This window comes from Elephantulus edwardii, unplaced genomic scaffold (genome assembly GCF_000299155.1).
Source record: "Elephantulus edwardii isolate Elephantulus edwardi_28Jun2011 unplaced genomic scaffold, EleEdw1.0 scaffold00139, whole genome shotgun sequence".
Classification (NCBI taxonomy): Eukaryota; Metazoa; Chordata; class Mammalia; order Macroscelidea; family Macroscelididae; genus Elephantulus; species Elephantulus edwardii.
Window position 1 is genome coordinate 3,863,340 of NW_006399889.1, and position 27,318 is coordinate 3,890,657.

The 27,318-nt window shown below is 40.2% G+C and overlaps 1 protein-coding gene across 2 annotated transcripts in view; it reads right to left on the reverse strand.

The window, feature by feature from the left end:
- Positions 1-27,318, reverse strand: part of ITGA8 (integrin, alpha 8) — a 312,225-nt gene that overhangs the window by 16,027 nt on the left and 268,880 nt on the right. For both annotated transcript variants that reach the window (XM_006894290.1, XM_006894291.1), the window contains 2 exons: positions 18,802-18,930; positions 10,324-10,437 (listed from right to left, as the gene is read on the reverse strand). In XM_006894290.1, the coding sequence (XP_006894352.1) occupies positions 10,324-10,437; positions 18,802-18,930 (243 nt within the window). The remainder of the gene's footprint in view (positions 1-10,323; positions 10,438-18,801; positions 18,931-27,318) is intronic.

Consider the following 27,318-nt stretch of genomic DNA (forward strand, 5'->3'; position numbering starts at 1 on the left):
CTTCTCTAAAACATATCTGTTTGTTCTTTTGGCAGTTCATTGGATATTCAGCACTCTTCTCTAACACCACAGTTCTTCTTCTGTCATCCTTAGTCATGTCCAGATCTCAGATGTACAGCAAGTGACTGAAAAGATCATGATCTGAATTAGGCACACCTTAGTCCTTAAACTAGATGGCACCTAACAACAACAAAGCAATGAGTGCTGGTAGTCTGTAGAGAGTTATGGTGTTAAGGTGGCACTTGTCTGGCAGTCAGAATCTACTATATTTTACTACCACTTTATAGGAGAGAGATGGGTTATCTCCCATTTGATTCACAGCCTTCAAAAACCCACCAGAGGGGCAGCGATGAGTCAATTCTGACTCAGTGGCAATGAGTGACATATCAAAAGGCCAAATTCATTGCTGTTGAGTTGGGATTTCAAAACTGTGATCTTTCAGAAGTAGATGGCCAGGGCTTTCACTGAAGTGCCTCTCACTTGCTCACATACTGCTGTTGAGTGGATTTTGACTCACACTGACTCTGCATCTGGGTAGACAGACATCAACTAGCTGGACTCTCCAGTGAGTAGACGTAAGCCTCCATCCTTCAGGTTAGCATCAAGCCCACTAAACTTGTGCCCCACCCAGAGACTCCAGATTGTTACTGCTGTGAGTTACTGAATGTTTAAAGTCTTTGGACAATCGAATTGGACCTTCTGCCCCATCAACTAAGTGAGGAAATGCTGGGAAGTTGAGAAAAAAGGTGATGATATAAAATGAGGGCTGCAGTTTGTGATGAGGAGATGCTGATATTGTCTCATTACCATTAACTAACTTTGCGTTGCAAACCAACACAGACTAGGGCTGGAACAAATTAGGTGGCAGACAAACAAACTTTAAACAACTCCATTTACAGGCTAATCTTTTATCATTTTAAGTTTACTTCCCAAAAACAAGGTCTCCTCCACATTTTTCAATTAAAGATGCATTTTTCTTTTTTCTGAAATGCTTAGGAACTCCAGTGATGGGAAATGTGGGCGACTAGGCTGTGATCAGCGGGACAAGCCTCAAAGATATACTAACTAGTTTTGTGGATGTAGGCTTACATGCTTGGCATAGGTAAGCGTTTACTGCATAAAAGATAATTATGGACAGCTCAATGCTGAACACTTTCAGCTGTCTCTTTATATAGTCTCATTATTGTTGTTGTTATGTGCCATTGAGTTGTTTGCGACTCATAGCGACCCTATGTGCAAGAGCTCTAAATGCTGTTCTATCCTGTGCCAACCTAGCCATTCTCAAATGCACTTATTCCCACTGCTCCAGTCACAGAATCGATCCATCTCATCAAAGATCTTCCTATCCTTAGCTGCCCCTCCACTCTGCCAAACATGATGTCCCTCTCCAAGGACCAGTCCCTCCTTGCAACATGCTCAAAGTATGTCAGATGAAGAGCTTCAGAATCCTTGACTCCAAGGAGCATTCCGGCTTCACTTTCTCCAGGACAAACCTGTTTGTTCTCCTAGCAGTCCATGGTATATTCAATACTCTCCTCCAGCACCACAGCTCAAAGGCATCAATTCTCTTTCTATCAACCCTATTCACTGTCCAACTCTCTGATGCATAGAATGTAATTGTGAAGCCTATAGCCCAGATCAGGCGCACCTTTATCTCCAGCCTGACGTCATTGCTCTTCAGTACTCTTGAGAGGTCCCTCACAGCCAACTTTCCCAATGCAATTCATCTCTTGATTTCCTGGCTGCTGTTACCAAGAGTTGATTGTGGAGCCAAGCAAACTAAAACTGTTAACTATCTCAATTTCTTCACCATCCATATTATACTTATGTAAAAAAAAAAGAAAAACAACTTTTTCCATAAAGTAATCTACTCATGTAAGAGCAATTACCGCCATACTTCAAGACTGAAAAACCAGCTGGGCTTAATATTCTTTGACAATGTCTTGGACCTCCAATCTGCCCCAGTGAGCTATTAATCCCTAGCAAGGCTTCGTTCGTTCTTCTGTCATTACCACATCATTTATACTATGGTTTGAAGTCCACAGGCTGTCTCTATTTGTGTACGTTTGCACAATGATTTGCTTATGGTCATGGTACTAATAAAAGTTAGAGTTGGCAACAAACAGAGAGTGAGGCTTTTTGTTTGGTTTAATACCTCGTGTGTCTGATGTCTCCAAGAGCCCTCCTATGCCCACATTCCAGCTAATTAGTTCCTTCTCAATAATTATTTTTTTGAACCACATGGCCATTGTTTTTCTTTGTAGCCCATGTTTACCATTTACCAGAAATAAAGTCTTAAGAAATGATAAAACCTGAGCAATTATGGGTAAAACTAAAAACTGTAAAGTTTCTATTCCAAGGATTAACCTAAATTAAATATTTTATTTCTGTTTGTGTGTTTACCATGTGAACAGGCAGAGGTATATGTAGCAAGTCTTATGAACCAACACTTATAAACTTTCAAGCGTGAATTGTTTCTTGGTGTTGAGTTGATTCTGACTCACAAGGACCCTTGGTGTTAACAGAATACAGCTATTCCACATGGTTTTTTTGGTTGGGATTTAGACAGAAGCAGACTCCTAGGTTATTATTTTTGCAGCTTCTAGATAAATAGAACAACCAAACTTTGCTTAGCCGCCGAGCCCAAATTCTATGCCACTAGGGATTCTAGGATTTGGATTTGGATGGCAGAAAATGTTAACCTCTTTCAGGGATGTGTGATAAAACTACTAATGGACATTAACCCATAGTAAATTTTTGAGAGAGTTTATAACGTATTATTCTTCTTCACCATTTGACTTCCAACTCTGAAATAAGCACAAACTGTGGGAAGCATAGAATAACTGGATATGGCTTTGGACAGACACAAAATATGTCATTTTCCTGTACATCTCTGCAAAGGGCCTCTTGCTTTGTAAAGACTTTAGAATGTTGCAGGTCTGTTTTGCTAGTGTTGTTAGCTGCTGCAGAGGTGGCCCTCAAATAACAATTGAAGCCTTTGAGCTGTGGTATTGGAGAAGAATATTGAATATCCCATGAGATGCCAAAAACCAAACAGATAGGTTTTGGACAAAGTATAGCTAGAGTGCTCCTTGGAGGTAAAGATGATAAAGTTTTGTCTCATATATTTTGAGTATGTTGCTAGGAGAGGTTATTCTTTGAATAGGGACATCATATTTGGAAAGATGGAGGGTAGACAAATGAGATGAAGACCCCCAGCAGATGGATTGACACAATGACAAGAGCAGTGGGCTCAAGTATGTCAGAGATGATGAGGATGGCACAGGATGGAATCGGGTATAGATCTGTTGCTCACAGGGTTGCTATGAGTCATACTCTACTTGAAGGCATCTAACAATAACAACCACCACCACTACTACCACCACCACCACCACCACCAAGTACAAAATTGTGCTCCATACATTTTTTATGGATTGATTTTCAGATTGCACAGCTGATTGCCCAGCTTTTCTTCCTGGCCTATGAAGCTCAGCTGAAATATGTTCAGCATCAGAGTAACACCTAGTTCCCAAATGGTAAATACATGGTGGCTGTACATGAGATGCACTGGCTAGAAACTGAACCTGGATCCCTTACATGTAAGGCAAGAATTCTACAGTGAACCACTAATGTCTTTTACCTGATTCTGCTAATGCAACTATTTCTTGTCTGGAAAGTCTTTTCATTACTAGTGACATATTCAGTACACACTGCTTCTTCTTTAACAGAAAAATAGAGGTGCAAATTTCATTCTTTATGAGTGTGGTGTCAGAAACCTTGAAAATGGACTTTTCTATCTATTGTGTTAGCTAGCCCTTGTTGGGGCATGGTCTCCATCTACTTTAAATGCTGACACATAGTCTTGCAAATCATTAACAGCTGTGGGAATCAATGTAAGAGAATGTTTCCCAAACTCTGAAAAATGGTGATGGATAGAGGGTAAAGAGACTGTGGCACTTCTGTAAAGATATTGTGGCATTGCCATGAAGAGATTGTGACAAGGTATAACCAGAGGAACCCTGGAGACAGAGCCATAGTTAAAGGTTTTGCTTGCTGGATGATTGAAGGAAAAGCTGACTCATAAATGCTCTGAGATAAAGTTCGCTGGATGGTTGAGGAAACTAGAGGCTTCTTGCATTTGTGTTGCTATACAGAACCTGGACTTTCACTAATTGAGCAATTGTGCTTTGCTAATCTGCCTTGGCCTGCTGGACTAAACCTAGACATTTATGGTATGATAGTCTTTGCCTTCCCAACTCCTCAAGCTATTTCCCTTATAAACCTCACAACTTTGAGTAAAGTCTATGAGTCAATTTGAAATGAATATTGGACTCAATGATTGGTAGAAAAAGAAGCAGGAACATGTGGAGTGGCATATCTGACCATGTAGCTGTTTGTGTGCAAAACCATGAGCACCTGTGATCACCTGTGATAAAAAAATGCAAATGATTCAGTCATTCTTTTGATTACTCTAGTGGCTTCCATGTTAATTATGGAAAAAACCCCCAACAAACCCAAATCCTAAAACACCTCATTGCTATTGAGTCAGAATCAACACACAGCTGATATTTCAGTGGATTTTCAGAGGCACAAGAAGTGAGGGCCGAACTTTCTCCTGTGAAGCACCTGATGGATTTGAATTGCATACTTTTGGGTTGTCAGTGCAAGTCCTTACCCACTAGACTAACAAAGCTTCCTAATTATGAAAAAGAGAGCAATTTGAAAAGGATAACTATTTTCAAATTTATGACATTTTTAAGATGCAAGCTTTTGTTCCTGTTCAGTCCTTGATGAAATTGTAGCACTAAAATATGCATGTCAACACTTTGCCTTTTGAGGTAGAAGATAAAGCAAATGGCACTTACCTACTGTACTTTAAGAAAAGGAATAATAAATTTCATAAACCTAATAATAAAACAATGCAGGAGGATATCCATAGATATGATAATTAATTAAAAGGTCTGTTCCTGAAATTTTGAAGGAAATCTTATGTTTTGGAGCAGTATTCTACAGAATTTTCTGCAATGATGAAAATTCTCTACATCTTGAACATACCATGGACTGCCAAGAGAACAAGCAGGCCTGTCTTGGAGAGGGTGAACCAATTTTCTCCTTGGAGGTCAGGATTTTGAAGCTTACATTCTTTGGGCACATGTCCAAGAGAGATCAGTCCTTAGAGGAGGACATCATTCTCAGGATAGGGGAGGGACAGCACAGTAAAGGAAGACCCCAGACGAGATGGATTGACACAATATCTGGGATAATCGGGGTAGGTGTGTCAGAGTCAGTGAGACTGGCTCAAGATAGTGCAGGGTTCAGATCTATTGTACATAGGGTCACTATGACTTCCAGTAATTCTATGTCATAAGGTAGCCACTAATCCCACATCATAGGGAGCTGTGGTGGCCCAGTGGTAAGGAGTTGTACTGCCAACCCAAAGGTATGTAGTTCGAATCTACTAGCTGCACCATGAAAAAAAAAAGATGTGGGCAATCTCCTCTCATATGATTAATTGCCTCTGAAAACCTCTTGGAAGGTCAGCTACGGGTCGATTCTGACTTGATGGTACTCAACAACAATCTCACATTGCTATTATCACTGTATTGGGCAATGTAATTTTAGAGCTATTTTTTTTTCTTCACTGGAGTGTGAAATAACAGAATGAAATGTATATATCACTATAAAAGTTATAATGCCTATGTGATCTTTAAAACATCATTACATAGTGTTCAGAGAGCTCGGGGTGGGGCTTAAGGAGTACAGAGATGTGCTGCCTACCCAATAGCACATGGTTTGAATCTACCAGCTGCTCTGTGGGAGAAAGATAGGCAATTTCCTCCTCTGTGATGTACTGCCTCTGAAAACCTGCTGGAGAGTCAGCTAAGGTTCTGTTCTGTTCTGACTTGATGCACATAACAACAATAATATAGTATGAGCTCTGATGGCCCTAGTGGAAGAATTTGCACTGTGCTGCACTGCAATCCTGAAGGCATGCTGTTTGAATCCACCAGCTGCTCTTCAGGAGAAGGGTGGGCAATCTCCTTTTGTATGATTAACTGCCTCTAATAACCTGTGGGAGGGTCAGCCATGGGTCAGTCCTCACTCAAGGGCACACAGCAACAATTACAACAATCTATAAATAGGGGTTACTGTTTGGTAATACATAGTACAGTAAATATAGTATTAAAGTATGTACTTTATGGTAAATTATGGAACTAAAATATATAGCAAGCAGATATAATACAAAGCGCGCAGACATACTCTGGCAGCACTGTTAGGGGAGTCCAAACCACTAACCTTTAGGTTACTAGCTGACTGCAAACTCATACTTCTCAGGGACCTATTTTTTTCCATTTCTGTTTTATATTGGTTTGCTTACACAGTTTGTATACATTGTGTTTCACACTATCCTTCATTCACATTGTGTTTCAAACAATCATTCTCATTCATTATGTTTTATAAAATGAGTCATCATTGAACAATGCCCATCATCTCCCTGTCTTTCCAGACCCCTGCCAGATCTTTTCCATTTCCTTTATTCACCTCTCCCTCCACCCACCAAACTGGGCGACCCTATAGCATGTTGTTGTTGGGTCCCAGTGAGTATATAACAACTCACAAGGTTTTCTTGGCTATAACTTTTATAGGAACAATCATTAGATCTTTCTCCCAAAAAGCTTCTGTGTAGGTCTAACCATCATCCTCTGAATTAGCAGCTTAGTGCTAACTTGTGCAATGAGGGTTCCTGAGTCTCAGCACAGAAAACAAACCCATTGCCATCAAGTCAGTTCTGACTGATGGTGATTTTCCATTGGGTTCCCAAGATTGTAAATCTTTTTTTGGAACACTGCCTCATATTTTTCTCATCAAACAGCTGGTAGGTGCAAATAGCTGATCTTTAAGCTAGTAGCTTAATACCTAAATAATATGTTACAGGGTTTCTCTAATTATAGCATGTTGTTGATGTTGTTAGACACCATCAAGTTAGAACCGACCTGTAGGGGGTTTTCAGAGGCAAAACATTACATAGAAAGAAACTGTTTATCTTTCTCCTGCAGAGCAGTTAGTGGATTTGAACTGTGTGTCTTCAGAACAGTGTGACATGCAGCTTTCTACCGCTAGTCCAACAGAGTTCCTGATAGTTATAGTATGTTATTGCTGTTGTTGTGTGCTGCTGAGTTGGAACTGACTAATAGCAGACCCTCTAGTGAGTTTTTAGAGGCAGTAAAATCACATGGAGGAAGACTGGCTATCTTTCTACCACGCCTCTGAACCACGTGTAGGATTGCAGTGCTGCTTCTTATTAGTAGGCCAGTAGAGTTATGGTATAATAATAATAATAATAATAATAATTTCAATAGTATAGCATATTTCAGTAATATTTATAAGAGAAAATCTCCAGGTTCCACTTCTTGTAGCAATGAGACACAGACAAACCAATTAATCACAGTATAAACCAAACTAAAATCTTCAACTCTGTCTCAGAGTGACCTTCCATCAGAATTTTGAGGCTTAAATCTAAATGGGAGGAGACTGACTATCTCTCTTGTCTGGAGGAGCTGGTGGATTCTAACCACTAAATTTTTGATTGACAGCACAATACATTACACACTACACCACTAGGAATTCCTTAATCTAAGTAAGTTGTTGTTGTATACCATCGAGTCGAAACTGACCCATAGGTGACCCCTGGTGGGTTTTCAGAGGCAGTTAATCACATGGGAAGAGACTGCCTATCTCCAAGGGAGAACCCTTAGAGCAGATGTTAGATTCGAACCACTTGCCTTTGGGATTGCAGTGCACCTTCTAGCCACTAGGCCACCAGAGCTTCCTATTCATCTGTATAATACAGCTGACAATAATAGAACATATCCCACAGGATAGCTGTGAGAATTAAATGAGTAACACATAAAAAGTATTTATCATGGTGCTTAGCAATAGGGTAATGGCTCAAAAGAAACCTGGCTATTTGCAGACAAATAGACTTCTTTGCCACAGCTGGCTTGCTAGTCCTTAAATTTAGAGAAGTGGTCTGTTCTAAGTCAACCCAAGTGTCAACACAATGCAGAAGTACACTATTAATAAAGTATACGGAGCGATTGCTGGCTTAAGCTAAGTTGAATAAACACCATAAATCCTTTATTAGAAGAGGTTCCATGTGAGCTGCCCTAGAATCAGTGGATTCCCAGGGGTGAAATGGGATTCAAGTTCAATCCCTTAATTTCACAAATGAGAAAAATGAATGCCATCAATATTCAGTGCCTTGATCATCACCAAGGAGGACTGAATGAAGAATATCTGCCTGTCAACTCAGCCCAAAAGGCAGAGAAAACAGATTCTAATTTAAATCAGAACTCTTAGGAATGCTTGTATTTAGGTGTTTGCATGTAATTTTGTCACTGGGTAGGTTTCACAAATAGGACTAGGTGCACATCAAATTCCAAACCATGTTCATTTTTATGTTCACAGGAAACTTATGCAGATATTTACTGAAACTGTAGGATCATTTATATTGATTTTGTTCTGGTTCAAACATGTTACCATGATCTCAGTAATAGGACTGAGAGTAGGTGAATGAAAACAAAACCAGAATCAATATTATGTGTCATGACCACAAAGAAAACAATGACAATAAAAACCACTTGAGTTATAGGGAGCTCTGGCTTCCTAGTAGCAAGTCTGTGCTGCAATACAAAGGTAGACAGTTTGAATCCACCAGATGCTCTGCTGGAGAAGGAGGGGCAATCTCCTCCTGTGCCAGTTGGATCTGACTCAACGGTTCACAATAAGGGGGGGAAAACCCACTAAAAACAAAACCCACTTAAGTTCTAATTAATTTTTACCCCCATACTATTATGACTAATGACATATTTTAAGAAATACATGTACTAAATTGAAGAAATGATATTACTGTGGCAAAATAAAATAGGGCTTTGCTAGTAAGGATATTGAATGAAATAATTTTGTTTATTTCCAACATTCATTTGTCTAGAATGAATTTAATTTTAGAATTTATGAAGAAATTAAAATTTGATTAGAGAAAAACCAGATTTAGTTTATGTTTGGATGTAACTTTCAATGAAAGGTATGAATTAAAGAATCCTTATGTATCTGTGGTAGTGGCCTTGAACAACAAGCCCTTCCTGAATGACTCTATTCTGAGGGGCTACTATTCTCCTGAGGAACTTCTTGGGTAAGTGGGTAAGGAAATGATCTGTTAACCCAAAGGTAAGAGGTTCAAATCCACCAGTTGCTCTGAGGGAGAATGATGGGCAATCTCCTCCTATGTAATTTGTTGTTGTGTGCCATCAAGTTGACCATGACTCATCGTGACTCTGTGAAGAAGAGCTCTGAACCCTGCCCTATCCTGAACCAATCTCACCTTCTCTGACACATCTGCCTCCATTGCCCTTGTCACTGTGTTAATCCATCTCATTCAGGGTGTCCTCCTCTCTGGCACCTCTATTCTTCTGAGCCAAAAGAACAAATAGATATTTCTTGAAAAAAGTGCAGCCAGAATGTTCCAGGAGCAAAGGTGGTGAAGCTTCATTTCTTTTTCTTTTTTTATTAATTTTAATAGACACTTACAGAGGTTTTAGATTTCCATTGATTCATTGCCGCACTTTTCTCCCTGCCCACCCCTCCCCACCAGTTTGCTCCCCTCTCCGAAAAGAAAAAGAAAAAAAAAATCCTTCATTAGTATACAATTCCCCCATCCCTTTTCCCCTACCCCCCATTCCGAGTACACTTCTCTATGCAACCTTAATTCTGGATTCCTGTGCTAACCATAATAGTCAATCATATATCACCTCTAATCCGTTCTTTCCCTCATATGTTTCAATACAATATACATAACTTATTGAAGTTTCATTTCTAATACCTTGGGTATGTTGCTAGGAGAAGCTATCCCTTGGAAAGGGACACCATGCCTGGGAAGGTAGAGTGTCAGCAAAAGAGGAATTATACCCTCAATGAGCTGCATAGACACAGTAACTGATGCAATGGGTTAAAGTGTATCAGAGCTGATGTGGCACAGAATAGGACAGGGTTTGGATATGTTGTTCACAGGGTCGCTATAAATTGTACTTTACTCAAGGCACCTAGCAAGAAGAAAAAGAAAGAGTTGTCAGAATAAGTTATGTCTGAAGGAAAATCTTTGAGGCTCAGAATATTTTAATTATCATCACCTGATGAGAAAGTTGAGTGTGAAGTTCCTCCCCACAAATTTCCATGAAGAAAATGTTCTTACAGAAAAACTAGCTCTCTTGTGAAGTTTCAGTCTGTAGGCATGTGGGCGTGTGTATGAGTTCACGCATTTGTTACCTGGAGGAATGTTTGTGCCCAGAGTCGGGATCTGATTTTCAGGACTGCACTTTCTCCTCCTTCCAGGCGTCCCACCACACAGGAGATATGCAAGCACTCGATATTTGTACAGTTCTGTGAAAAGCAACAGCAGTAAATTGTTGTCTTTAAATTCCATTAACTGGGAAAATGTCAACATTAAAGTAGGCTTTTTTACATTTTATTTCCTCATTTGCTAATTAGTCATTGATTTCAATAAAGAACAACTATGAAGCATTGTTAATATGGAGACAAACAGTTATGTGCTTAGCTGCAAGTGGAAAAGTTTTTATCCTTTCTTTTACTGTTTAGAGAATTTGAATACAAGTGTATGCTGGCTTGATGCCAATTATGCCACTGATTTCCAGGATCAATTTGATTGATTAGATGGGTTGAAGGTCCTAAATTTTCCACTCATTTTCCAAGCTTCATAAATAATGTAGTTTCTTCAGATAAAGAGTTCCTTAAACAAATGAATTCTAATAGCTAGAAACTCTAAAACTATTACACATCATCTATATGATATGTTCTAATCAACTGCCTAAAAATGGTATTATAATTATAGTCAAATATAAAGACAACCAAGAAAACAAATAGATCAGTCTTGGAGAGGGTGAACAAGTTTCTCCTTAGAGGCTAGGATTTTGAAGCTCTATCTCACATACTTTGGGCACATGACCAGGAAGAACTGGCCCTTGAAGAAGAGTGGAGGGACAGCGTAAGAGAGGAAGAGTCCAGATGAAATGGATGACTGGGGCAATGGGGGTTGGTGTGTCAGAGTCAGTGAGACTGGCTCAGGAAAGGGCAGGGATCAGAGCTGCTGTACATAAGGTCGGTATGGGTCACAGATGACTCAATGGCACATAACAACAACAACAACAACAACAACAACATAAAGACCACTTTCCAAAGGAATTAAAGAGCCACTGGAAAACCAGAGGAGGAAAAGATGGCAATGCTGAAATTCTATCTTTAAAGGAATTTTAAAAAAACCAAACTTAGATCTATCCATTGTTACAAATATTGTTTGTGCCTTACATACAAATAAAAAACATGCTACCTTAGAGAAAGTGCATAAATATATTAGAAACAATTGAAAGGTTAACTGAGTTCAGCAGTGATGATGCATAAACTTTCATGGTAATTTGGAGAAAAAATAGAACACAGAATACAGCATGAGATTTAAGGTCTTTTAAAGCAGTCTTCCTGTACAGATAGTGAATTACTTTGCTTCATTTTCTGAGGCCTCAGAAAGACATTTTTTAGGTACTTACAAGTATTCAAGAAAAATCCGTTTTCTCTGGTTTATAGTCGACCAGCATTTGGTAGGCTAGGCGTGCCTGTGTTTAAAATGCAGTAGTGTGGGGCTAAATCTGCAGCTTGGAGAGGTTCCTCAGAATTGGTTTCTACTCTGAAATATGGTTCTCATGTCTCCATGAGGGTCACGTATTGTTTTGGGTTTTTTTCCTGTCTACCAGTGAGTGTCAACTTATGGGACTTGCCAGATTCTGCTAACAAGGAACTATGGCCTGGAGGTCTCTGGTTTACAGCTGATGAGCATTTGGTGGGCTGGACCAGCATTTGGTGGGCTGGACATGCCTGTCTTTAAAATGTGGTAGCGAAGAGCTAAATCCTAAGCTTAGAGAGGCTCCAATCAATTGGTTTTGACTCTGGAATAGTTTCTCGCATCTCCAATGAGGTTCATTGATTTGGGGATGAAGTGGTAAAGCAATGGTCTATGCATTTACTGTTCTGAAGTTACCTGGAGTTGCTACAATGCTCAACATTGTGCCAAAGGTGTGTCAAACACCATAATAGTTACCCATCATGGACAGTGTTTGATGAAGCTCCGAGATTGATTCAGGTTTGGAAGTTTACTTCCTAAACCACATACATGCCTTTGGAAAGTGTATGAACATAGAGAAATGATGATCGTTACTGAACAAGTTTCAGGTCTTTTTTCCCATAAGAGTCACTATGAGTTGTACTTTCTTGCTAGACCACAGTTAACAAGAACAGGTGAAAGGGAGACTGGGGGCAGCAGTTTTACTTTTCAAGGTGGGCTCTCTTGTTTTGGTTGAAGGTCCTGTGGAATGTTTGATTGTTTTAATTTAAACCTCTTGTTTAGAGACAACACCACCTCATGGACCATCTTTGTATTTAAAGGTGGTTAGGCCCTCGGGCCTAGTGTAATTATAATTTAGAGGAACATTCTTCTCAGTGGTGCAGCACTGGTCTGTCAATTTGCTGTACTGAGGTAACCTGGAGTGGCAATGATACTGAACTCTGTGCCACTGGGGTGGCAAATGCCATAATGGTTAACCATGGTGGACAATGTTTGGTGGAGCTCCCAGATTAAGATGTTTGGAAGCAGAAGTGCCATCCACTTCTAAAATGACATGCCGATGGAAACTCTATGAACTTTGAGAAACGATGTTAGTTACAGAAAGACTTCAGGTCTTTTGTTCATAGGGTCACCACTATGAGTCTTCCTTGACTGACAGCAATCAGCAACAACAAATATTATGTAATGTAGTGAACTGACACATTTCTTTTATGAAATTGATAAGTCATATGAGAAACATATGCTGTTGAGAACCAACTTTAAGAAAGGCCTCAGAACGCTGTGAGAACAGAGCCATCAGTAATATATATTGGATGAACCCTAGGAAAGTCAGATTTCCACTTAATATTTCAAATATAGGTGGCTGGGAGTTGTTTTTATAACTAATTTAGGCCATGATATTTAGGAGTTTCTGTGTATATAGTGTGAACAGGAACAATCAAAGCTTGGCAGTGTGTGCCATGTGAGGAGTTTGTTTAACTAAACTTGATTATGGATACTGTATTATGGACCACCAATCTTATCCTCCGGAAACAAAAGAAGTGATCCAGAATCAAGCAGTTTTGGTAAACTACCTGGCAACAGTGGCCCTAGTGAACTAGTTTTATGGGGTATTGTGCAGATGGTGGTGCTTAGAATGAGTCTTAAGGGGGAGCAGGAGCTACCAACAGGATGGGATGACTGGGACACGGTTCATTTGTATGAAATAATGGCGTGTTTTGGAGAGTGGTGGGCAGGGCACATGGTAGAGGAAGCTACCTGCCAAATTAGATCAAAAGAAGTAAAAAAAGACAAAGTCAGATGGTGCAGAATCTTCCTATTTGTTCTGAGGTAGAACTGGGGCACCTATAGAATATAAGCAAGGGGGATGACCAAGTTTGTATTTAGGGGGACAGTGACATGTGAAGAAAGACTGGAGAGAAAAGAGTAAGAGGCAAGGGAGATGATGAAGATCATCTGCAAGAGTCCAACTGGTAGACGACGGGAACCTGGACAAAGACAGGGGGAACTGAGAGACATGAATCTTAGAGAAACTTAGGAAATAGAATGGATATGTCGAGATTAGTTGAAATTTGAGGTGAGAAAGTGGGAAGCTCTCTAGCTTGTAAAATGGATAGATGGGAGTTGATATCACTGAGGCTGGGAATTGCGGAGAAGCACCTTTTGGGCAATGGGGAACAAGAGTTTTAGGCATATTTGGAATCAACTGGCTATGGGGCATCCATACTGTGCATATAGATAGGACCCTCAGAACAGGGTTTGGTGATTTATTTGTGAAGAATCAGTCATTGGAAACACTGTAGAGCACAGTTCCTGTCTGACCCAAATGAGATCTCCATTAGTCAGTCAGTTCTGTGGTATTGGCATTAGTGGGATGGCTGGAGGGACTCAGGAATGCTTCATTTTCTCAGGACTCAGAAAGATACGTGTCCCCCTTGCTCTGCAGGAATGGGAGCTGTGGTGATGCAGGAAATTTCCTAGGTAGAGAAAGTCAACAATAGAGAAGAGGAATGAGTAAGAATGGAATCCTGTGGTACAAAGACATGCAAGAAAGGGCCTAAGAGAAGCTAATAAAAACTTTAAGAAGGGGCAGATGAAAAGATGGGAAGAGAACAAGGAGAAAATATGCTTCGGGGAACAAAGGAACGTGAGAGTTTCTGAAGTGACCAACAGTATCAAATGCTGAAGAGGGGTGAAGGGAGAAGATTGTTGTGAGCTCAGTGGTGAAAGGGGAGTGAGGAAAGACTGCAAGACTAGAGAGGGAAAGATGGAGTGATGTCCACAAAAGCAGCAGGGGTCTAAGCTGAGAAGAGGGAGCATATTCTTAGGCTGAGGAGAAGTGATATCTTAGTGTTATAGACACACATTTTTCCAATGCAAATTAGAAATTATGATCTGAACACAGGATGCTGGCATTTTTCACTTTGAAATTCCTAATCAGAAACGAGATTCAGTAAGTTGTTTTTAACTAAACAAAAACTGTGGGAGTTCATATTTAGCTTTTGATTTTAGGATAAACTTTGCATAATCATTCTATATTCAGAGTTCTTTTGACTTGAGGATATGGTGACACATCTGATTTACAACTTTTGAACCAATGAGAGAGGCAGAGAGTAAAATCTGGGTTCATAAAATCAGATATATGTAAATCAAGCTTGCTTAGACCCTCATCTGCAAGTAATAAATTTTGGTTATATTCAGAAGTTAAAAATGATCTTTCATTAAAAATATTTAATAAAGAAGCATAAAGGAAAAAACTTGCCCCTAGAGTAAACACAAAAGCACATAACTTTGTGTTTTTTTTTATTATTATAATTTTTATTTATTTTTTTTTAAACCCCAAAACGTTTTAGTGTTGATTTCCAGTGCCATAGTGTATTCAAGATACCCACTGAAGAGGAAATCAAACAACATGTTTGGATCTATATTTCTTAAAATGCTAAGTATCCCCCAGGGGTTTGGACATCATATATCCAGAGGACTTTCCTGTCTATAGATGTCAATTCTTTCACAACTGGAGATGCTTTCTGCTATATTAATTATATTAATCCTTCTAAAAACTTTTGTATCATAAGACACAATACTGGGATTTGCATTTGTTAATTCCAGTATCCTCTTTATGTTTTATTAGATCTTTACCAATAAGAAAGGAGCTTGGCTGCAAAACAAAAAATTGATGGTTCCAATCTGACCAGCAATTCTGCTGGCGAGAGATGTGGAGGTCTGTGTCTGTGAGGATGAATGAATGGCCTTGGCAACTCTGTGGGGCAGGTCTGCTCTGAACTGCAGGGCTGCTGCAAATTGAAATACACTTGACAACAATGAGTTCCTAATGAGAACAGTAAAAGTGATGGGGTTCAGGATTTTCAGGACTACAATTTATTTGATTTTACATTGTCCTACTTTATTGGACTAAAATAAATTATTAGAATTAAAGGAATATTAATTTTTTTAAATGATTTTGGATTAAAAAAATAAAATGGGAGTTCTGCTGGCCTAGTGATAAGAAGCTGTGCTATAATCCCAAAGGCATGCAGTTTGAATCCATCAGCTACTTGTGGGAGAGGGACGGGTAATCTGTGTGATTTACTGCCTCTGCAAACCCTCTGGAAGAGTCAACTATGGGCTGGTTCTGACTCAACAGCACACAACAACCACCACCACCCACTATGGTAAAAAAAAATAAAAAGAAGTCTTCTCAGTCCTTTCCACGTTTCCCTATGTCTTCTCCTCAGGACCAACATGTCTTCTCTGTATCATCTAATGACTTAGGTGGGGACCCTCTGGATTGAATACAGTAGTGGTGAATTTAGTCATTACTAGTATTGTATTTTAAACTCTTTACAACGGTATCATTAGAACCAAATTTAGGATTAAGGGCATTTAGGATTATGGAGGAAGATTAAGACTGGGTGGAATGACACTCAGAGATATTTTAGAAAGTGCCTCCTGAAGCTACTTTTAGTGATGAGTTTATGCACACATTTACTCACACGGGTCTGGCACAGCTTCCTACACTGTAGAAACAGTGAATAAACCAAACAGGGTCCTTGCCTACCTGAGCCTACAGTACAGTGGGCAGGTAGATGAGGAAGAAGAATGCTTCTGTGGGTCAGAGACCTGGATAAGCCCAAGAGTAGTTCCACATTCCTGGGATGAACATTCTAGAATTTCAGAAGCATGGGTTTGGGTGCTGAATGATCTTAGCCAGGGCAGAACCTACCGCACCTTCAGAAAGAACTATATAGACCTCCGGGGCTCAAGGGCTCACCTAGTTTTACCTCCACCTTCCTGCTCTTGCTCCTTCCTTCCTATGTTCTGTGAGGCTTCCTGCACTTTCCAAACTAACAACACTCTGCTTGTCTTTGCGACTGTTAATACAGCATCACCTCAAGATATTGCTTCTCAGATTGCTTCCTGCAGACCACTGCAGCTCTGGGCAGGGCATGCATTCTGCTGCCAAGTTCTCCCAGGCACTGGGTCACGGTGCTCTCCACTTGGTCTAAGACTCAAGCCCCTGATTGTTTGATTGAGTCTGAAGTAAACTTAAGCAGCTTCTTCAGGCAATCTCTGGTCACTTCTCCCTAGCTGGAGAGGGTGTTACCATCTCATGGTTGTCAGGAAGACAACATGCTTGGAGGGGGGAAAAAAAAGAGGAAGATCCTCAATGAGATGAATTGACAATGACTGCAAACATGAGTTTATGCCCAGAGAGGATTGCAAAATCAGCTCAGGATCACGTAGTGTTTCTTTCTGCTGTATAAAGGCTTACAGTGAATTGGAGCCGATGTGATAGCTTGTAACAGCTGTGGAATACAGGTGACTTGATTCCCTAGTGCTACTGTTGTGAGGTGCTGGTTGGTATTTTCTGTCCCTATGTGACAGACTAGGACTGCTCCACAGGATTTTCATGGCTGTTATCTTCACAGAAGCAGACATTCCAGGTGGATTTGAACTACCAACTTTTGAATTAGAAATTGAATGCATAACATTCCACCGCTAGGGCTTAGCTTTCTGGCAACATACGTACCATAAGTGGGTAGCTTTATGAAACAGAAATTAATCTTAACTCCAGAAGCACATTCAACATCGTTATTTCCAGCTATATTCTGTTGAGGATGATAGATGCTTTCCCTATGACTCACATTTTCCCCCCTTCATCAGAATTGCCCTTCATGTTTGTAATTCTACCAACAGTCTCATCAAGGCAATCTCATCAATGACTTCCCTACCAAGTAAAAATATCTTCATTATAATAGCCCTTGTTTAGTGCACCTTTTAGACATTTGTTAGAGAAACACCTCTACTGTCTGGTACCAAATTCAGGTCTTTATATAACTCAGAATAAGGTTTAGGATCCAATATATAAGGACATGATTTTGTTAGAAAAAAACAATCCAATTTCTAAACAGGACATATTTAGTTACTCAAAAAGTCAAGCTCATTGCCTTTGAGTCTGAACTGACTTGTAGATAATGCTCTAATGGGTTGTTGGAGACTGTAAATTTGCACAGGAAGAGAATGCCCTTCTATCTCTTACGGATCCACTGGTGGATTTGAACTGCTAGAGAGGCATCGATTTTGGGTTAGCAGAGCAGGTCCCTGCAGACTGGAGCTCCTTTTTACAGTTACAGGGGCTAGGATTTCAGTTTGTGTTTTTGTGGGGACACGGTTCTACCCATGCCAACAGCTACACTGAACTTTGACAGTAACATTATGCCCTTGTCACAAGGTCAGGGAAGATGAAGAATATTCATTCACATGAAGAATTAATGGAAGAAGTGCTGACGTGAATGGAAAATACTCATTCACAAAAGCCATCTACAGTTTTGCAAAAGGATACCTGAGCTCAGGTGAGAAGTAACACAGGTGCCTCTGCCAGGTCCCTGCAGGGGTTTTGACCTGGGACATCTGAATGTTTCCTCTTGTCTCTTCTGGTCAAGCAGAAGACCCTGAGGCTTGTGGACAGAGGCAATAACACAAAGATCTGCTGAATGGACAGCATTTGTCCAGACTCCCTTTATACTCTCAGGTTCAAGGTCTGGAAACTGGCTGATGACTGAGCCCAAGAGTCCTGGAATGGATGAAAGGCTACATTTCATGTTTCCATCACTATTTCTCCATTGTGGCTTCCATGGATGGTTTAGCGGAGTGAAAAAATTATAAACACTCCTTCATTCCAAAGTACCTTTCATGTCTTAGAGTATACACTGCTCATAAGTATGTGAGATTGAGCTGAGTACTAGTTGTTGTTGTTGCAGGTGCTGTCAAGTACGAGTCAATACAACCCTATGAAGTAACAATACATGACGTTAGAACCACCTGCATTTGAGCATTTGGTCCACTTCAATTTCTTCCCTTCTTTCTCTGCACATGACATTCTTGGCACATTGAGAACCAGTTACCATCGAATCAGTCCAGCCTCATGACAACCCCATGGGAGCTAGAGGAGAGCTGTGCCTCATGCAGTTATCATTCTATGACCCTTGGGAAGCAGATAGCCAGCCTTTCCTCTGAAAAGACTTGGCTGGGTTTGCCCACAAATTCCCATGGTCAATGGTCAAGTGCTTAACCAAAGGTGCCACTCAGGAACTCCAGACACTGAGATGACTCACCAGGATTTTTGCAGGGCTTTGTCGGTGGAGCTCCACCACAGGCACGTCCCTCTTTCTGACGAGGTGAGGAATGGTCGAGTTTCGCAAAAAGGCACTGAGCTCAGGCGTGTCCTCTGGGGAGGCTGCAGGCTGCAAATGGAAAAAAAACCCAGAAGCTATCACATACAATTGAGGTGTTACCTTTTCATTGGCCAGCCACACCACAGGTACTTTTTATACCCCAACTGAAATGATTCATCTGAGAATTCAAACATGTTCTGATTTATTGAAAGCATGGTAAAATGAATTACATTGAGGTGGAACAAGTGTCCAACTCTCCAGTTATAGCAATTCATGCAACCTGGAGGATACTTTCCTGGGAATCTCACCCTGGAAGGACAAAATGACAAGCAGACTGGTTTCCTCACAAGAGAAGACAGAATGCATAGAAAGGCTTTTCCAGGCATCTTAGTTCTCAATTTACCTCCTCCTCATTATACATACAAAACCCAATTTGCTTGCTTTGGCTGGGGCCTGTCAGTCCTGTCAGCCATGAAGACCTGATGTGGTCCGCCCTTGGCCAAGTGTCCTTCAGATCCACACTTAAAGCAAGTGAATGGGAGCTTCCTCTCTGCTCCCTTGCCTATCTGTGGCTCTCATCTGTGACACTGTCTACTGAAGTGGCCCGGCTTTCCACAGTGGAAGCAATTCTGACCTCCTTTATTACCTTTGGGTGGCACTGTTTATGAGTAAGACTTCCTTTTCTTGACACAGGCCCTAAACTGGCAGCAATAGCTGCCCCAGTATTTTGGCCATTCTCTGGTCTTTTCTCTTCCCTCTAGATCCCAGTTGTTGAAAGAGGGAAAAATTTAAACAAATATATAACAAATAATTTTGAACAATGTAATCTTTTAAGTTTAAGGCTAGAAATATTAACAATAAAATTTGCAATTCAGAGATATGTGTTCCAGTTGCAGTTCCTATTTTCCACAAATGTTTTTGATAAGAAGAATATTGTAAATGTGCATACAGTTCCACTATTCCTCCTCCATGCCATGATATAGTGTTATTAGCATGAGCAGTTATAAATCCATTGCCTTCCTCAAACTTAATTTTTTTTTAAATTTAAATTTCTTATAAATTTCAGTAAAATTTTACAGAGACTTTGGATTTCCATTCAATCACTGTTGTACATTTCTCCCCTCCCAATCTTCCCCGCCCCCCAGAACTACCCTTTTGGAAAAGTAAAATTATTTCATTGTTTTACAAACCCTCCCCCAGGTCCACTCCACCATGTAGCCTTCGCTCTGGACTCCTGTCATGACAAAAATACCTAATCACATATCCCTTTTAAATAGTTTTCTCCCTCATCTGTTTCAATGCAGTATACATTATTGAACCCATCTTTCTCAGTCTCTCCCCAACCCCAAGGCCAGTACTGTTTTACAACAGTGGCACCATGCAGTATTTGTCCTTTTGTGACTGGGATATTTCACTCAGCATAATGTTCTCCAGAGTCAACCATTTTGAATAATATTGCATGAGTTCTTGTTTTTCAATGCAGCATAGTATTCCATTGTATGAATACACCACTGCTTCTCTATCCATTCGTTTGTTGATAGTCCAATTCCTTGCTATTGTGAACAAAGCTGCAATAAACATGGGTGTGCATATATCTGCTTGAATGTCAATTATGGTCTCTTTGGGGTATATTCCCAGGAGTGAAATTGCTGGGACAAATGGTATCTCTATTTGCAACTTTTTGAGAAAGCACCAAACCACTTTCCACAGGGGTTGCCCCATTTTACACTCCCACCAACAGTGAATAAGTATTCCAGTTTCTCCACAACCTCACCAGCATTTGTTGCTTGCTGTTCTGTTAAATTTTGCTATTCTGACTGGGGTGAGATGATATCTCATAGCTGTTTCAATTTGTATCTCTCTTAGAGCTAGGGATTTTGAACATTTCTTCATGTGCTTGTTGCTTCATGTGCTTTTCAAAGGCTAATGTTTGGAAAATAGATTACCAGGCTTTTTTTCGGAGGCATCTCTTGGTGGACTTGACCCTCCCAACTTCTGGTTAGCACCTCGACGTGTTAACCATTTGTTCTCAATGATTCCTCATTATATATTGTTAATTCCTATTGAGTTGATACCAACACGCAATCTCAAATGTTCAAAAGTAAAAATGCTCCCCACCCTTTTTATATTTTTAGTTAATTGTTTGTCAGAAAGTTCAGTCACAAGGTCGATAAGAGTTTTCAATGGGTGACTTTTCTGGAGTAGATCACCAGTCCGTGTTTTTCTGATGCACCTCTGAGGTAACTCCAACTTCCACTCTTTTGGCTAGCAGCCAGTGGTTTAACTGTTTGCACTCAGGAAATCTTCATTGAATACTGGGGCTAGTTAAAGTGAGGAATATTCTGTGTGGGAGGATGGATCTTGAGTTGGGGGGATATAAAAAGGACATCAAGCATGAGAAAACAGGGACAAAAGTGGTAAAAGACCAGATGTTGAGAAGTCTGAGCATCATGTTCCTGTGTAAAGATATTTTCCCTCACGAGAACAGCACAATGAAAATGATTCTTCCAAAGCATGCTGCAAGAGCACTGTGCTGAAAAAGAGTTTGTTTTGCAAGTGTTCTAGAACTTACGATTTTATCTCCAGCTCTGTCCCGAGTACATTTGAAGGCTGAACAAATATTTTTAGAGTTCCCAATAAATCTTACATAATCTCCCCTTAAGATTCATTAGTTCAATCAAAGCCACTAAGGATTACGTTAGACCAGATGAACACAGAGACCTAGTTTTCTCCCGCTGAGTAGCTTGTCTTCTTTTATACTGTTTCTCTTTGTAGTTACAGCAGCAAAAATAACATGCTCATCTCCATGGAATGAAGAAGAAAATCCCTACACTGCAGATGCAGGATGTATCACAAAAGGTGAAATGACAGCACTCAGCAAGTCATAAGGACCTAGAAAAATGCACCAGACAAACAGAAAGACGAAGTCCAGACTCTCTAGTATGACGTGCGCAGTTCTTTTTGTGCTGGCCCTTGTCAGCCTCTCAGTCACTGCCGCCCTCACCAAGAGACCCTCACGTCCTGCTCTCTGGCATGAAGCGCTGCTCTCCATGCCTGAGCGGCACCAGGCAGATTCCCAAGCCTTTGTTTGATACTCACCATGCTTGCTCTGTTCCCCATCAGTGCTTATCAAGCTAGTCGGGGCTCTCGGAGAGAACACGTGCAATAAGAAGTATAGAGTCTCATGGCACATCCCTGAAACCACCATAATGCAAGCACAGAAAGAAGATCTATGGTGGAAAAACCATGATGAGGAAATCAAAGGTAGAGGACTAGCCAGGAAAATATGGGCCTATAAGGGAGAGACTTTGTAGTTTGTTGTTAGGTGTCATTGAGTTGACAGAGCTCACAGCAGTGCTATGAACAACAGATCTGAATGTTGTCCTATCCTGAACCACCTTCACAGTCTCTGTCATGCTCAAGCCCACTGCATTAATTCATCTTGTTGATGGTCTTTCTCTATTTCTCTGACACTTCACCTTTTCCAGGACTATGTCTCTCTCCAAGGACTGAGATTGTTACTGTTGAGTCAAGTACAACTCATAATGACCCTATAAACAACAGATCTGACCCCTGTCCTATCTTGTGCCATCCTCATCATCTCTGACACACTTGAGCCCATTGCTAATAATAACTTAAGTAATAACTGTGTCAATTCATCTCATTTAGAGTTTTTCTCTCTCTTGCCGACTCTTAATTTTTCCAAGCATGATGTCCCTCCTTGCAACATACTCAAGGAATGTGAGATGAAACTTTGCCATTTTGTCTCCAAGAAGCTTTCTGGCTGCACTTTCCTTCCAAGATATATGTTTGTTCTTTTGACAGTCTATGGGAGACTCAATACTCTTCTCCAACACCATAACTCAAGTACATAAATTCTTCTTCTGTCGCCCTTATTGATTTTCCAGCTCTAGGAGGAGTTGCAAGTAATTGAAAAGAACAGGATCTCAATCAAGTGCACTTGAATCTTCAAACTGACATCATTGCTCTTCAGAATTTTGGAAAGGTCCCTGACAGTAGACTTGCCCAAAGCAATAGATTTCCTGATCTCCTGACTGCAGGTACCAAAGTGTTTACTGTTGATCCAAGCAAGATGAAATAATTGACAATTTCAGTCCTTTTCCCACCTATCATGTTGTTGTCCATTAGATGAGTGGTGACAATTTTTGCTTTCCTGACACTGAGACACAATGCATGTTGAAAGTTGTATTCTTTGATCTTTTGCAGTAAGTGCTTCAAGTATTCCTCACTTTCAGCAAGCAAGGTTGTGTCATCCACGTAACACAGATTATTGATAAATCTGTCTCCAATTCTGAGGCCACATTCTTCTTCACAGAGTCCAACTTGCTGAATATTCTTCCACTATGTCATTTAGCTTTCATAGTCTCAATCCAATTTTTGTAATCTAGTCACCATAATTATGAAAGCATCTTTATTCCACGTTTGGTCAATTTTGGACTGCAAAAGTTGGTTAGAAATCTTCATTTCTTCATCTTTTGCTTTAGTTGTGGGTGCATATACTTGAATATTAGTCATATTAATAAGCTAGTGAAAGAGAGGAAGACCCTCAACCAGGATTGACATGGTGACTGCTACAATGAGTGTGTCAGAAGTGAAAGGATGACACCAGATAGGACAGGGCTTATGTTTGTTGTTCATATGGTTGCTGTGGGTCATACTTGTCTCAATAGCACCAAACCACAACAGAGGAACAAAGAAGGGTTAAAACAGAAAGTACCAACATACCTGTCAATTAAGAAATTATGAATACTTTTCCTAGAGCACAAGAGAACTCATAGAACTGCTGATAAAGCACTTGGCTGCTGACCAAACAGTTGGCAGTTTGAACTTACCATCCATTCCTTGGGAGAAAGATGGGGCACTCTGATTTCAAAAAGATTTCCAGTATTGCAAATTCTTTGGTACAGTTTTACTCTGTGATATGGACTGTTATGAATTGGAACCAAGTCAATGGCAATGGAATTTTGTGTTTCCCCTTCCCCCAGGGCAAAGGGTTGGCATATGTGGAAAATGAATTGTAGTTGCTAAAGAGTGAACAAGTTTAGAGAAATGGATAATAATTTGAAATTAAAAATTAATACTTTCATTCTCATATTGAAGCAATTTCCAACTTCTCAGAAATGTGATGCAATCACATCCTCCAAATTACAAAAGCAACAAAATAAAACATGTTCTCAGGAGCATTCTTTTCAATAGGGTAAAACATATTGTAAATGGAAACATGATGAATATAGACAAGCCACCACTGGAGTAAATGATGATATATCTATATGAATGCTAATTCATCATATTTATTCATTGTCATTGAGTCAGTTCAAACAGAGAGCAACTCTCCATTGGGTTTCCAAATGGAGGAGACTGCCCATTTTTCTCCTGAGGAGCTGGTGTTGGATTCAAATCACTGGAGACTCACAGCCTTTGGATTGGCAGTGTAACACATTATGCGTGATGCCACCAGAGCAACTGGACAGTTTTCTATAAATGATATGGAGCTACTTTGTAATTTAGAAGGTACCATATGCTGGGATGGGGGTAAATGTAGTTTACAAAATAATATGTACAATAAAATTACATTTCTTAATAATAAGAAATGAAATTATATTTATTATCTAGAAATAGAAAAAAATTGGAAGAATAATCATCAAAGTGTTGCTGGTGGTAGATAACTTGATCATAACAAGGATACTTTTTTTCTATTTTGTTTTGTTGTGTACCACTGAGTTGGTATTGACTTACAGAGCAGTTGGTGAATTTGAAACGCGCACCTACTAGGCCACCAGAGCTCCCTTTAGGTAGGGTAATTGTTGATACATGCAGCCAAGTGACAACCAGCTCCTAGCTGATCCTCAAGCAGCCTTTCTGAGGCTAAACATTACATGATGTTGTTATGTGCCATTGAGTCAGAACGGACCCAAAGTGGACCCTCCAGCAGGGTTTCAGGGGCAGTAGACACATGGGAGGAGTTTGCCTATCCTTCTTCCTTGGAGCAGCTGGTGGATTCAAACCTGGTGCCTTTGGAATTACAGTACAGATTCTTACTACTAGGCCACCAGAGCTAGGAAGAGACTTTTTATCTTTCTCACTTGGGGTGGCTGGTGGATTTGAACTGCTAGCCTTTGGACTGGTAGCACAACTCCGTCCCACTATGCCATGAGAGCTCCCTCAGGTAGGATAATGGTATTAAGGATTTTTAAGAGTACCTTTATCTTTGAAGAGAAATAAAGAGGAAGACCCTCAATATGATGGATTGACACAGTAGACCTATAACAATGGGCTCCAGCATATCAGAGATGGCAAGGATGGCGCAGGATAGGGCAAGTTTCAGTTCTGTTGTCTACAGGATCACAAAGAATCATATTGACTAAATGGTGCCTAATATCTTTAACATTTGCAGTATACATTCAAATCTTTATTAGTAAAATGGAAAAAATAAGTGAATGTATGTTGTTGTTATGTGCTGTTGAGTTGCCTGTGACTCATAATGACCCTATGTACAACAGCCCTAAACCATGTTCTATTCCGTGCCAATCTTATTGTCTCTGACACACCTACCCCCATTACCTCAGTCACTAAATCAATTTATCTCATCAGTGGTCTTCCTCTCCTGCACTGTCCCTCCAACCTCCCAAGCACGATGTTCCTTTCCAAGGACTGGTCCCTCCTTGCAACATGTCCGAAGTATGCCAGATGAAGCTTCAGAATCCTTGCTCCAAGGAGCAGCCTAGTTTCACCCTATCCAGGACAAACTTGTCTGTTCTCTTAGCAGCCCATGGTATATTCAAAACTCTTCTCTCAAGCCACAGATCAAAGACATCAATTCTCCTTCTATCATCCCTAGTCAATGTCCAGCTCTCTGATGCATAGGAAGTGATGCAAAAACCATGGCCTGTACCACGTACACCTTAGAACAGATTATCTGGGAGGCTGGGCTCCAAAAGGAGAAATGTGGCATCAAGATTGGAGGAAGACTAATCAACAATCTGAGTTAAGAAGATGACACGATCTTGCTTGCTGATACTCAGGAGGACCTGAAGTGCTTGCTGCAGAAGGTCAAGGACTGAAACCTTCAATATAGATTGAAGCTCAGTATCAAGAAAACAAAGATTCTCACCACTGGGATGATTGGCAGCATCATGATGGATAGTAGAGATTGAGATTGCAAACAGCTTTAGTTTACTTGGCTCCACAATCAGCGCTCTTGGCATCAGCAGCCAGGAAATTAAAAGATGTATTACATTGGGAAAATATGTTGTCAGAGATCTCTCCAAAGTACTGAAGAGTGAATGTATAAATAAGTATAATAATGAGACTGACAGCAGCATGATATGGTCAGAATCTGAGAAATCCTGATTGCTTGCAACTTAGGCCATCACATCAGGGGCTGGTCAATGGGAGACGGGTGTTGCATGTTGTATGCAAAAGTAGGAAGGGTTGGTAGTGGAGTAGAGAAAGGGTAGCTTAGAAAACAAACAAACAACAAAACAAAAACAAACAGAAAGCCCACCAAACAACAACAACAACAACAAAAACCCCCACACCCCCCAACCAAACATGTAGCTGGGTGGGCAACAACATTGAATATTGGTCTTTTTCTAACTGGTAAATGTCTTTCATCTGCTCTTTTCGGTAGAATGCTTGTCTGTCAGATACTATATATATTTAAAAACTGAGACAGACTAGGAAGAAGGATTGGCCATCCACTTCTGAAATGACAAGCTTCGAAAACCCTATGTACAATAGAGCACACTTAGACTATCATTTGGACTAACAGACATGGCAATTGAAACTGATATCTTAGAAATGGAAACACGGAGAAAGAGGAACAGCTGTAAGGAGACACTAATGATTGGAACGTGGAATGTGAGAAGCTTGAATGTAGGAAAATTGAACATTGTTAAGAAAGAAAAGGAATGCATAAATATTGACATACTAGGTATTGGTGAAATGAGATGGCTTGGCATGGGACATTTTGAATCAGATGATCGTATGATTTACTACGCTGGGGATGAAAAAGTGAGAAAAAATGGGGTTGGTTTTGTAATTAAAAAAGGCATTTCTAGATATATCATGAAATATAATGTGGTGAGCAACAAGATACTATTCATACGCATACAAGGAAGTCCAGTAAATACCACTATCATTCAAATATATGCCCCAACAACTAGAGCCAAAGAGGAGGAAATAGAAGATGTCTACCAACTTCTGCAGTCAGAAATTGATCAAATATGCAATCAGGATGCATTAATAATAATGGGTGACTGGAATGCAAAAGTTGGGAACAGGGAAGAAGGATCATTAGCTGGAAAACATGGGCTCAGTGAGAGAAATGAGGCTGGAGATAGAATGATAGAGTTCTGCATATTCAATGATTTATTCATTGCAAATACCTTTTATAAGAAATATAAACACAGGATATACACATGGATCTCACCTGAT